Source organism: Chinchilla lanigera, unplaced genomic scaffold, assembly GCF_000276665.1.
Source record: "Chinchilla lanigera isolate Chin_1 unplaced genomic scaffold, ChiLan1.0 scaffold00012, whole genome shotgun sequence".
Lineage (NCBI taxonomy): Eukaryota > Metazoa > Chordata > Mammalia > Rodentia > Chinchillidae > Chinchilla > Chinchilla lanigera.
In genome coordinates this window covers 4,375,961-4,387,338 of record NW_004955413.1, presented here as the reverse complement: position 1 = coordinate 4,387,338, position 11,378 = coordinate 4,375,961, and the positions used below count along the sequence as shown (strand labels likewise).

Here is an 11,378-nt window from a genome sequence, read left to right as displayed (position 1 = left end):
AGTCCTCTTGCCTCAGCCTCCCATGTGCAGGGGTTACAGGTGTGCACCACCATGCCCAGGTGCCATGGCTGTGTATTGGCCACCAGGGGCCTCCTCCAGGTCCCCTCCCACCTATTTTTTTCCCCTTCAGTACTGAGGATTGATCCCAGGGACCAGGAGTGCTCTCCAATCAAGGTACTCTCTAGTTCTTTTTATACTTTTATTTTGAGACAGAGTCTCATTAAGCTGCTCAGGATGGTCTTAAACTTGTCATCCTCTGGTCTTGGTCTCCTGGATAGATGGGATTACAGGTGTGTGCCACTGCAGCAAAATCCAGGGCCCACCCCTGTCACAGGCAGAGGTCTCAGTCCCTGGACCAGGCCTGAGGGTTTCCAGGGCCAAGGCCCAGTGTGCTCTGTAGAAAGGGCTATCTACGTGGCTCACGGACGGAGGGGCACTGACAGGTGAGGGCCCTTCCATATTTTCATTGTTATTGTTACTGGGAATTGAACTCAGCCCCTTTGCACTGAGCTATATCCCCAGTTCCCACCTCCCCTTTCCGCCAGACAGCCTCTCCCTAATCATAAATTGTCCAGACTGGGCTCCAACTTTCAACCCTCGGTGCTTGGGTTACAGGTGTGGGCCATGACATCTACCTTTTATTACTGGCAGAAGAGAAGGGCTATTTTTTCCTTTACAAATGGATAATCTGGTAAATACATATATGGAACATTTCACAGCTGTCAAAGCCCTCCTCTGTCATCTCGTATTGACAATGACCCATTTCTGTGGGTTATTTTCATTTACTTACTTATTTTTGAGACTGGATGTGCTATATTGCTTAGGGTGGCCCTGAATTCCTGGGCTCAAGCAATCCTCCTGCCTCGGCCTCCCAAATAGCTGGGACTATAGGTGTACGTCCCTGTGCCTGGCAATTTCCCTATTTAGTAAGTGGGGAAACTAAGGCTCAGGGAGAATGGTGTCAGTCACAGCAGCAGAACCAGGGCAAGAAGGTAGAACTCCTGACTACCAGAGCTGGAGTAGCAGCCAGCTGTCTTGCTAGCTGCTGCTCTCCCTCCCTGTGGGTTTTGTTCACAGTCCTTGACTTCGTCAGACTCAGATTGTAACCTTGCCAGGATGGGCACTGTGTCTCTAGAAGCAGGCATTGTTCAGTGCCTGTCCTGTGGGGTGCACAGAACATGTGACAGCTCCTTGGTGCACACTCACACGCTGCATACACAATGTGCACACCACAAAGGCAGTACCTTCCCACGCCGAGATCTGTGCGGGGTGGGATAAGCAGCTGCCACCGCCTGCCCGGGGACCTCTGATGGGGCATAACAAGCAGCGACCACGGGGTGGCAGTGTTTTCTCACGCCTGTGGCTAGAAAAGCGACCCGGGTAGGAAGACCGTGGGGGCGGGGCGGGGCAGGAGCCTCAGCCAGCTGCCAGAAAGTTGGTGAGTCGGGATCTCTCCGAGGACTTGACGGGCTGGGCTCCTGTGTGCCTGCGGGTGGATGCGTGTGCGCACGCGTGCAAACGTGCGAGGCCTGCTGCAAGCCCGGGGGCTGAGCACCAGTGCTGAAGGGCAGCTAGGCATGGGCTGAGCCACAGGGACAAAAAGATAAAAGGAAACCAGGGCAGCCCGCACAATGTGGAAGGGTGGAGAAGGGGGCTGCCGAGGTCCGAGGGAAGGGCTTTTCGGAGCTTGAGGAAAACGATTGCCCAGACAGCGAGCAGGAGAAAGACCGAGGGAGAGACAAAGAAGCCAGAAACAGAAAAGGGGAAGCTGAGGAAGACTGGCTGGGGAAAGTAGGTTAGGAGGCTGGAGTGGGAAAAGGGAGCCCCCAGAGGCTGGGAGAGACAGGAACCTTCAGCGCACAAGAAACAGCCAGACTGAGGCTTGCTGCTGACAGGGGGTTTATTCGGGCTGAGCTGCGAGGATCTGCTGCTGCCTCCGCTCCAGGTCAGAGCTGCCCAGGATCCAGCTGTGGCCGTGGCTCCAGCTGTGGCTGTGGCCCCAGCTCTGTCTCTGGCTCTGGCTCTGGCTCCAGCTCTGGCTCTGGCTCCACTTCCTCGATCTTGCTCTCAGCCTGAGGAGGGCGAATCCCAAGCTCTAAGGCAGAAAATCTTCTCAATCTCCACTGTGGGAAGAGAGGGAGGGAGATGGGGGAGTGGGAGGAGGCAAAGGATGAAGGCAAGAGGAACAGGAAAGATACTGAGCCTGTCTGTCTGTTTGGTCCAGGGCCTTCTCAATCCCTTCCCAGGTACAGAAGCACCCTGAAATGTGCAGGCCTATGAAGAAGGGCTCTGATGGCCAGTCCAGGGCCCTCCTTGGTCATCTTTCCTGACTGACGAAGCAGTGCCAGACCCACTCTGAGGACTGAACAAAAGGAAGTCAGGGGGTCAGAGTGTGTCTCTGGCTCACCTGTGTTTTCCAAAGGTGAAAGCCAAATGCTCCAGTCACCAAAAGAAGCAATGAAAGGGTACTCAGGACGAGAAAGAGAGGGAGCTGGCCTGCTCTGAGGGCATGTGGGGCTCTCCCAGCATGCTGAGCACCTATGGAGAAAGCAAAGAATCAGGCACAGGTCAGGGATGGGTGCCCCTCCCCCTACTTGACAGATGCAGTTGGGTCCGGAGGATTTAAGGGACTTGTGCAGCATCTTTCAGCTAAATAATGATCCAAATGGGTCAGGCCAAGGGGGCTGGGAATTTAGCTCAGAGGCACAGTGCCTGCCTGGCAAGTGCAGGGTCGTGAGTTCAATTCCCAGTACCGGAAAAAAAAAAACAAAAACAAAACAAAACGATGTAAGTAACAAATGGGTCAGGCCTAAAAGGAGGTTGGGGTCAGGTCCCTGACCGAGCGAAAAGAGCTGGGCAAGGAGAGTAGCTGGAAGTAAGGTCTGGAAGGGGCACCAAGATGACTGCTTAGGAGTTGTGGACTTGGCATTGGGGGGCTTCAGACCTGGCCTGGACTCTGGGATATACATCACTGCTCCAATAAGTCTCTTCTCCTGGTGCACCTGGCACTGCCAGGGCTGGGAAAGGAGCTTGTCCTCAGGCATCTCCAGCCAGGGTCCTGGGAAACTCCTTCTGGACTCCCTGTCCAGCGGGTTCCACACAAAGCGCTCGCATCCAGATGCTGGGGTCACCTCACACAGGAGTCTCCCCAGGGAGCCAGGTAACCCAGAAGATTTGGGAGTCACTGAAAAAATTAAACGAGAGATCTCTTGGAGTCCTGATGCCCTTGCTTGTTACCACAGGTTCAATCTCAAGTCTCTCCTCCTCCACCAAGGTTCCGACTGGGTAGGGCTGGGAGGAAATCAGGTCACAGCCAAATTAATCTTTTTGTTGGGGACCAAAGTCAGGGGCACTTTACCACTGAGCTACATTTCCAGCTATTTTTCTAATTTTGTTTTGAGACAGTCTTACTAAATTGCCTGCACTGGTCTTAAACTTCTGGTCCTCCTACTTCAGCCTCCCGAGTGCTGGGATTACAGGAACGCACCGGCATGCTAGACCCAAATGAATCTTAACATGAGGATGTTCTGGTCAGGTTGCTCACCTACTCCAAAACATTCCAAGCTCTCCAGGGCAATGTTCAAACTTAAACTGACTCTGAAGGCCACAGAGGAAATATTATTGCAGATTCTTTTACAATACTTTCTCCTGAAGTTCTCAGACCCTCAGTATCAGTTAGATGAGCTGATATACTTTGCAATTTTCCTCCTTCCATGATCTGGCTTGCATCAGTGTCCCCTGCCTTGTGGTGACCCTGGATGTATTTCATCTCCCTTTCTCAATATTTAGAGAATGGTGAACCACCCCATTGACCTAGAGACAGAGCATTCTCCAAGCTGTTCAGTGGCAGGGGGACAGGAGGAGACATGTGACAAAGGGTCTTGGCCTTGACATGGCCTGTGGGGAGAGAAAAGGTTTGGTGACACAGATTCCTGAGTTTAGTCTCAGTATGGCACTTCCTGCTATGTGATTTTGAAAACATCCCTTTTTTGTAAAGCAAGGATAACTATCTCTTCCATTGAATTAAGACACTAGACAGGAAGAATGAGTGGGCTTTGGTGACCGAATGGACTCAGGGAAAGAGGAGACCAGGATCTGAGGCACTGGGAGTCCAGCAGCATAAATAACAGGCTAAATCAGCAAGAGGATTGACATAACGAAAAGGCAGGGTCCAGGGTGAGGCTAAGGAGTGGTCTAATAGCGAGGGAAAGATATTCAGGAAGTAGGTGGAAAGTCAAGATTGCATTCAGGACATGAACTATTCGTTAGCTTTTTCATTTATTCATGCAGCTAAGGTACCTTATTAAGCACCTACTAAGTGATGCTATGTTCAGTGGTCTCGGGAACACTGCCGATGTAGCTAACCTGTCATGGCTAATAATCACCAATCAATGAACACACACTTTGAGTAATTTTTTTTTCTGTGTTTGTTTTATACTGTCTTGGAAAACCCTTGTTCAGTAAATATTTGCTGACCAAGGGACTGATTTATTAACTCCTTCCAAATCCAGGCCACTTCCTGCAACTTTAACCCAAACCCTGACCCCAAAACAGATGAGGATTTTAGAAATCTATTCACCTCTTTTGAAACATTCAAATTTTGCCACCTCCTCTTCTAACTTCTCAGACCCTCCCACCAATTCAGAGCAGGGGAGTCCCTTAGAGAAGAGTGGAACACTTATTCTGTGACTCAAGGGAGATTTTCAGTTTCAGTTCTTTATCATGGGGTGAGAAAAGAGGCCACAGCTTGTGCCCAGTGGCCTGGGATCATAGGGTAGATTTACTTAGCTTTTAACCAGCCAACCTTGCCTCCCTGTCCTTGCTCCCCTGGGACAGGAGCTGCTCCTTTCCCACCTGGTGCTGACCTGTGATGACTGCCAAAGTGACCATGGCACTGAGCTGCTGCCCTTGTAGATGGATACGGCAAGTGTAGGTCCCAGCCTGGGCCAGGCTCACAGCCTCTAGTCGAAGGGTGAAGTTGCCATTGTCTCCAGCCACGGGGATGTCTGGGCCTCCACCAGGAGGCGCCCACAGGGCCATGGGGGAAGACTGGGTTGTCACACCAGGAGGCAGGTGACATGGTAATTCTGCTCTGGAACCTGCTCCAGTGTATACCATCAAGGGGGTTGGGGGGTCTGGACCTAGAGAAGAAATAGAACCCAAAGTTAAAGCCCAGGGGGATGCAGTGGGGCCAGTGTGCTGAAGAGAAGAAGTCCAGGGGTCGAGAGTTGTGTACCTGGTAGGGAAGGGAGGTAGAAAAGTGAGGGAGATGGGGGCTGTGAAGCGTGCTAAGGAGCAGAATAAGATGCATAAACTGAGGACACTCAGAGCCCCAGAGTGGGCTGAGTGGGCCAGGCCAGCAGACCCAAGGCTGGCAGGTGAGGCCAGATGGCGCTAGAAGGGGAGCCAGTGCAGCTGGCTCCTGCAGAGGAAAGGATGGGGTCATGCACTGGCCAAGGACCAGAGGGCCCAGGAGTGACGTTCGCTGCCGAGAACCTAGTTCAGGGACCCATGAGTCAGGGGAAGAGATGCGCGCAGGAAGGGGTTGTGGTCGGGTGTAAAGGCAGATGAGGGGAGTTACCCTGAACAGTGAGGTTGTGTGTGATCCGGACTTTGAAGCCATCTCTGTAGGTGAGGATGCAGCCCCAGACCCCAGAGTCTAAGGGGCTGACTTGGGGCAGGAAGAGGAAGCTTTCCATTGAGTGGTGGTGCGAAGACTTCTGGACAGGGACATGGCCTGGACCCCGGAACCAGTGGACAGAGGCCGGGCGGTCTGGACGGCTGAAGGAGCAGTTCAAGATGACCCAGTCAGAGGTCCTGAGAGGTCCGGCAGGGCTGGCCGTCACTGGGCAGGGACAAGGAAGGCTGTATCAACCCCAGCCGCCAACCAAGCTGGAGGCCACTGGGCTTCTCCCTCCTCCCCTCCAGCTCAGTGCCAGAGGTGTTAAAGCGGACCCCTGAAGAGTTCCCACACTGCTTTGCTCTGCCCCTTGCCTCGGATTTACTTGGCTCCTCCCTTTCTGCAGACCTCGCTTGAGGACCCCCACTAAGCCCACCGCCCTGAGCACAGACCTGCAATGAAGCACCTCAGCCCTACGCCCTCCCCCAACCCCCCCACCTCCACCCCGCACTCCCGCTGAGGGTGGGGGAGGGGCTCGAGGGTGAACAGCCTCTCTAGGTCCCATTCCAGTGCTCTTGGGGGTACCTGCTCTCACTCCTTCCTGGGGCCCTCGGGCAGCATCTAGGGGTCAGCGCCGGCAGCAGCCCCTCCTGCCGCCCTGGGAATGGGAAGGCCTGGTTTCCAGCCCGAGTCCCTGTCCCTGTCCCTGTCCCGCCCACCTACTCGAGGCCTGGCCCACGCGCAGACGGAGCCGGCAGGTGAGCGCGCGGTCCCGGAGGAGGCGCACGGCGGCGTGGTACTCGCCGGCGTCGGCGCGCAGGGCCGGGCGCAGCCACAGCGAGAAGTCGCCGCGCTGGAGGCCGCGCTCGTCCAGCTGCACGCGCGGTTGCAGGGGGAGCCGCCCGCTGCGCAGGCCGCCGGGGGCCACGCTCAGCACCGTGTAGCGCTGCGGGGTGGGCGCCTCCTCCGGACGAGGGCCGAGGTTCCAGGGCCGAGCGGGGGCGGGAGCGGCTGGGCCACTGTGCAGGGGAGAGAGTGGGATTGAGAACGTCGAGGGGTGAGAAGCCAAGAAGACGCAGCGAGCCACACTTTGAGAGTGCACCAGCCAGCCCCGAAGGATCCCTGAAGCACGGGCCATCCCCACCCCCACCCTGTGCCCTCTGCCTTTGGGCTGGCACCAAGCACTGCTGATGAGGTTGCCTGCTAGGGGATGCAAGTGTGAGGAGGCAGGCTGCAGGCAGAGGGCAAGGGAGGACTGGTCACTGGTTGGGGCGGGGGGCGAGCCCCTCAGGGGAGGGTACAGGGCAGGCTTGGAAGTGGGAAGGGGGTTGTGTCCCGATGCCCTTAGTGCGGGATTGGGAGCACCTGTTTCCAGGTTTGGGATGCGTACCTGTCTGGTTGATGCTGCCAAGTGACCCCTCCTCTTCGCAGAAGGCTGGAATCTTGGAGGGGGATTGTGGGGCTGCAGGGGAGCTGGGCAGGAGCCCCCTCCTGAGCCCACACCACAGTGACCTCTTTCTCAGGCCCTGAAGCCTCCACTGCGGGAGCAAAAGAGAGGCCGAGAGAGGAGCCATGAGTCAAGAGACAGGGCTACAGACGGGCCTCGGCGCTTCCCACGGGAGAAACAGGACAGAAAAGGGCTTGGGTGCCCTTCCTTTCCCTGCCACGGGGGAGACTGAGGAGAGGCTCTGGCAGTGGAAAAACCGCCCCTGACCCCACCACAGAGCTCAGGACCAAGGGACCCTTGAGAGACCATGGAGATCTCTGCTGACCCTCCCGTGGGTCGAGAGGGCACCCTGCCCCCATCCCCCCTTACCTGGAGCCACCCACAGCAGTTGGAGAAGCGCCAAGCCCAGGAACTGAGTCCACCCCATCTCCCCTGTGGCTGAGCCAGGCTCAACCTCCAGAGGGAGCTCAGCAAGGGGAGAGGCGACCAAGAAAAGTTGTGCAGAGAGCAATGGAGAGAGGGGAGCTAGCGGAAAGGGAACCCTTCAGAGGCCTGCGGAGCGAGTGGGGAGGACCAGTGATGGAGGCTGGAGGCCAGGGGCCGGGGCACCCTGGGGACCAGGCTGGTCGATGGCAGAGCGCAGTCTGGAGGAAAGGTGGCTGTCAGGAGCTGGATGCTGCTGTGCTGCTCCAGGGCCCTGACCCGGTCCTTAAGTCTCCCTCCACCTTCCCCACTTCCCCTCCACGCTGCCCGCCCCCCGACACCCAGGGCTCATGGTTTCACTTCGCAGTGGAAAGTCTGAGGGGGCCGATTCCCAGCAGCAGCACCCTGCACCCCTGTGGTGGCAGTCTCCTTGTTTACTTCCTCAGACCTGGGTCTCCCCACAGCCCTCTCCTCGCCCCTTCCCTGCGCTGTGCACGGTCCCTCCCTTGCTACCTACTTGCACATCACCTGCTGGGTCTTTCCTGTGCTCCTCCTCTCAGAACTCCCTCACCCTGTAGACCTTGCTACCCAGCGGCCCGTGTGGCTTCTGGATCAGAGTGGGCAGGAAGCTGCCCTGCACCCAACAAGACAGACCTGGGCAAGGGGATGCCAAGGGGGAGGGGGTAGAAGTTACACAAGGAGGCTTCCTTCTGCGTTCTGCCCCAAGCACCATGTTGGACACTACATATGGTAACTTGGAAAATCTAATGCTTCCCTCCATTGTACAGATGGGGAAACTGAGGCTCAGAGAAATTAGTTTACCATGGCCAGGGAGTGTGAAGACAGAAAAATTGTGCTATGTGGTTCTAACCCTGGGTGTTATGGGTCTCTTTTTGTTGGTTAACAGTACTGGCTGTGGGTACCTCTCCTCCCTCCAAAGTTTCCTCCAATCTATAGGTTCTGTACTGAGAGGGTAAACGTGACACAAATTTGGAAAAAAAATAGTGGAGCAAGTCAAACCCAAGAAAAACAGCCAGGGTTACAAGCTAGCTCTTGCTCCCTACCCCAGCCCAGCCCAGCCCAGCCCAGCCCAGCAGCCCAGCAGGGAAAGCTGAGGAGCGGGTGACAAAGGGACAAGCCCAGGAATAAGAAGCCCCAGGGTTCGCCCTTGTCAGAAAGAACTTGCTTCCGGAATGTCAGGCAGAAGATATCTTCTTTGCCAGGCCCTTCTCCTGGGAGATCCTAGAAGGGTGAGACCCAGGCCTACCAGTCTGTCCCACTCCAGGGGCGGGACTTCCTGTTTCTAAGGCTGTTTCCATTTGCCTGGTTCAGCACAATAGATCTGGTAGCTTTCCACTGGGCTCAGCAGTGTCTAGATCTCATGTGGGTTAGCAGGGAAGTGTTACTGGGGAGGAGCATCCCCAAGAACCCAAACAGGAACACAGGTCAGCTCTCTCTCTCTCAAGAGTTGAGCTCCCAATCCACCTGGGGAAGGTTGGTATAACTCCCCAAATCTCAGGTGTGGTCAGCCTCCCTCCTCCCTCTCCACCCTTCCCTCCCACTGACTGAAACTGCCCCCCAAGGCAGGACACAGGTTAAAAACAGAAGCGCGACCATTTCTTTATTAAATTATACAAAAAGGGGAGGGGAGGGGGGCAGCTGTGGGGCTCGGCCCCAACCCCGGCCCCACCCCGGCCTGGCGCTGTCTGAGAGGAGGGGATCTGAGGGAGACCCAGGGATCAGGCAGGAGAGGGATGGATAGGATGTGAGGCTGTGGGATGCAGGGGGCAGAGGGGAGAGGCTACCCCAGGACAGGGACGGTAGGCTGAGTGGGGGAAGGGAGAAGAGAGCAAGGAAGGATGGGGGGACGGGACCAGCTGGGGAGCTCAGGAGGTGGAGGGATGGCATAGTGAGGGCAGGGCAGTGTCTGGAGAGGCAGAAATGAGAGGGCTGGGAAGAAAGAAGAGGGTGGCAGCTCTGGGGCACAGCCCAGAGCAAGGAGCCAGGTGACAGGTGGCTGTACTGGTCTGTTCCCACCCCCACCTCCAGACCCCGAGGGACCTCCCACCCCCAGCCCCGTGGTAGGGGCTCATGCCGATGCCCCATTTTCTGTCTTCTGCCGCTTCGGATCTGCTTCATCCTGTGGAGAGGGAGAGAGTTTGGGTAGCTGTAAAATAGAGAGGGGACCGCCCCTGTCCCTGCCGGCCTGCTCCAGCCCCCACCCGTGCCACCAATCGGATCTGGGTCCAAATTCATCAGGCGCCCAGCCCTGCTGCATCCCTGGCGCCCCTCAGGCCCACAGCCAGCCCAAACCTCCTCTTCGGCAGCTCTCTTCAGCGCGGGCCCTTCGTCATCCTCTTCTTCTTCTTCCTCATCTGAGGAGCCAGAAACGGGTCATTGGGGAAGGGCAGGAAGCCCCGGCAGAGAGCCCCTGTGGTCGCCCTCAGCCCTGTTCCAAGTCTTCAAACCCACCCTGGCGCTGCTCCTGTAAGCCCCAATTCTCAGCCCAGTCTCCCCTGCCGCTCCCCACCTTCTTCATCCCCGTCATCCTCTTCCTCTCCATCCTCAGCAGTTTCCTCCTCTTCCTCCTCAGCGCCGTTCTCCTCTTCCTGTGGGGATCAGGAAAGGGAGTGGCATCAGGGTGGCTGTGTGCCCTCACCCACTGGGTGACTCAAGGACTTGGGAGGGGGCTCAGGATGGGACAGTGATGATGGGAGGGGTTGAGGACATGGCAGGACCCAGACCCCAGGAAGGTGATGAAGGGTGAGACAATGGGGAGAGAAGACAGGCAGGTGTGGGCCTCTCCCCCAACCCCTCCATACCTCCACCACTTCTTTCTTCCGTTCTTTCCGGCTTGCCTTCTCCTCCACCTTCTCCTTCTTCTCCTTCAGGTCCTACAAGGAAGAAGTCACCTTTCTCTCACCACAACGCCAGGCAGCCCTTGCATCCCTCTAGCCCTTTCTCCTTCGCTGAGGGAGCTCAGAGGTTTGCAATGTGAAGGAAGTCACAGATGACAGAACAGAGGTCCCAGGTCTTGGTATTAGGGCCACAGAGGGGCTAACACCAGATCCCTTCCCTACAACCCACACAGTGTGGAAAAATGAAAAAAGGAGAGCGGATAGCCTTTCCCACCCTGTCAAATTCTTCCAACCTGTCTGGCCGAAGAGTTCAGCTCAGTAAAGCAAATCCCCTCCATCTGCAGGCGCCTCCGTGCCCCACCCCCTCCGTGTCCCTCCGCCTGCCCGCTCTGCCTTTTGTCTACCTCTGGGGCCTTTTCCTGAGTCTCTCTCTCCTGGGCAACCCTCCCAGCTTCCCCTTCAGCTTCTAAGGCCTTTGTTTCTCACGGTCTCTACGTGTCCCTAAGCCTCTTGCTCCTGCTGGCCAGACACCTCAGGAATAGGGAGAGCACTCAAGTACACTGGGCCTCACACCTCGGCCCACTTGACCCATCTCTATCCCCAAACAGTTCGTCAGTCCTTCTCCTGTGGTGTACACACTGGTGGGGTGGAAGAGAAATAGCCACTGCCAGTGGAAATGAAGGTCCAGCAGGGTAAAAGAAGCTCAGAAGGGAAAGAGTATTAGACCAGGTGGGCAGAGAGAGCAGCACACAACGTCTGTGTCTGGGGGATGGGAAGGTAGATGGGGGTACCTGTCCAGAGTCCCCCTCCTTCATCCCAAGATCCCAGCAGACACACACTCGATGCCCTGTTCTGATCAGGCAGAGGGAGCAGCGCACATGGTCAACCCCTCTGCACCCCACACCAGCCTTCTGGTCCAGACTCCAGTCCTCTCCCCACTCTGCCCCTTGGCAAGTGCTAAAGACACCGTAGGTGTCCTGCGCCATCTGATCTGGTGCTGGTGTGCCAACCGTGCACCTGACTCCATGTG

The 11,378-nt window shown here is 56.5% G+C and overlaps 2 protein-coding genes across 2 annotated transcripts; both read right to left on the bottom strand.

The window, feature by feature from the left end:
- Positions 1-1,882: 1,882 nt before the first annotated feature.
- Positions 1,883-7,810, bottom strand: Lag3 (lymphocyte-activation gene 3). The gene is made up of 8 exons (XM_005378825.1): positions 7,437-7,810; positions 7,011-7,158; positions 6,344-6,639; positions 5,582-5,845; positions 4,866-5,141; positions 2,945-3,184; positions 2,408-2,538; positions 1,883-2,123 (listed from the first exon to the last, which is right to left on the bottom strand). The coding sequence occupies exons 1-8, from the start codon at positions 7,492-7,494 to the stop codon at positions 1,947-1,949; spliced, it is 1,590 nt and encodes a 529-aa protein (XP_005378882.1). The 5' UTR covers positions 7,495-7,810; the 3' UTR covers positions 1,883-1,946.
- Positions 7,811-9,085: 1,275 nt separating this feature from the next.
- Positions 9,086-10,384, bottom strand: Ptms (parathymosin; the record flags this gene model as incomplete). The annotated part of the gene is given in 4 exon segments (XM_013511349.1): positions 9,086-9,630; positions 9,804-9,865; positions 10,021-10,099; positions 10,313-10,384. Coding segments are annotated over 4 exon segments (264 nt in total), but the record flags the coding sequence as incomplete, so codon positions are not given.
- Between the last annotated feature and the right edge of the window lie 994 nt (positions 10,385-11,378).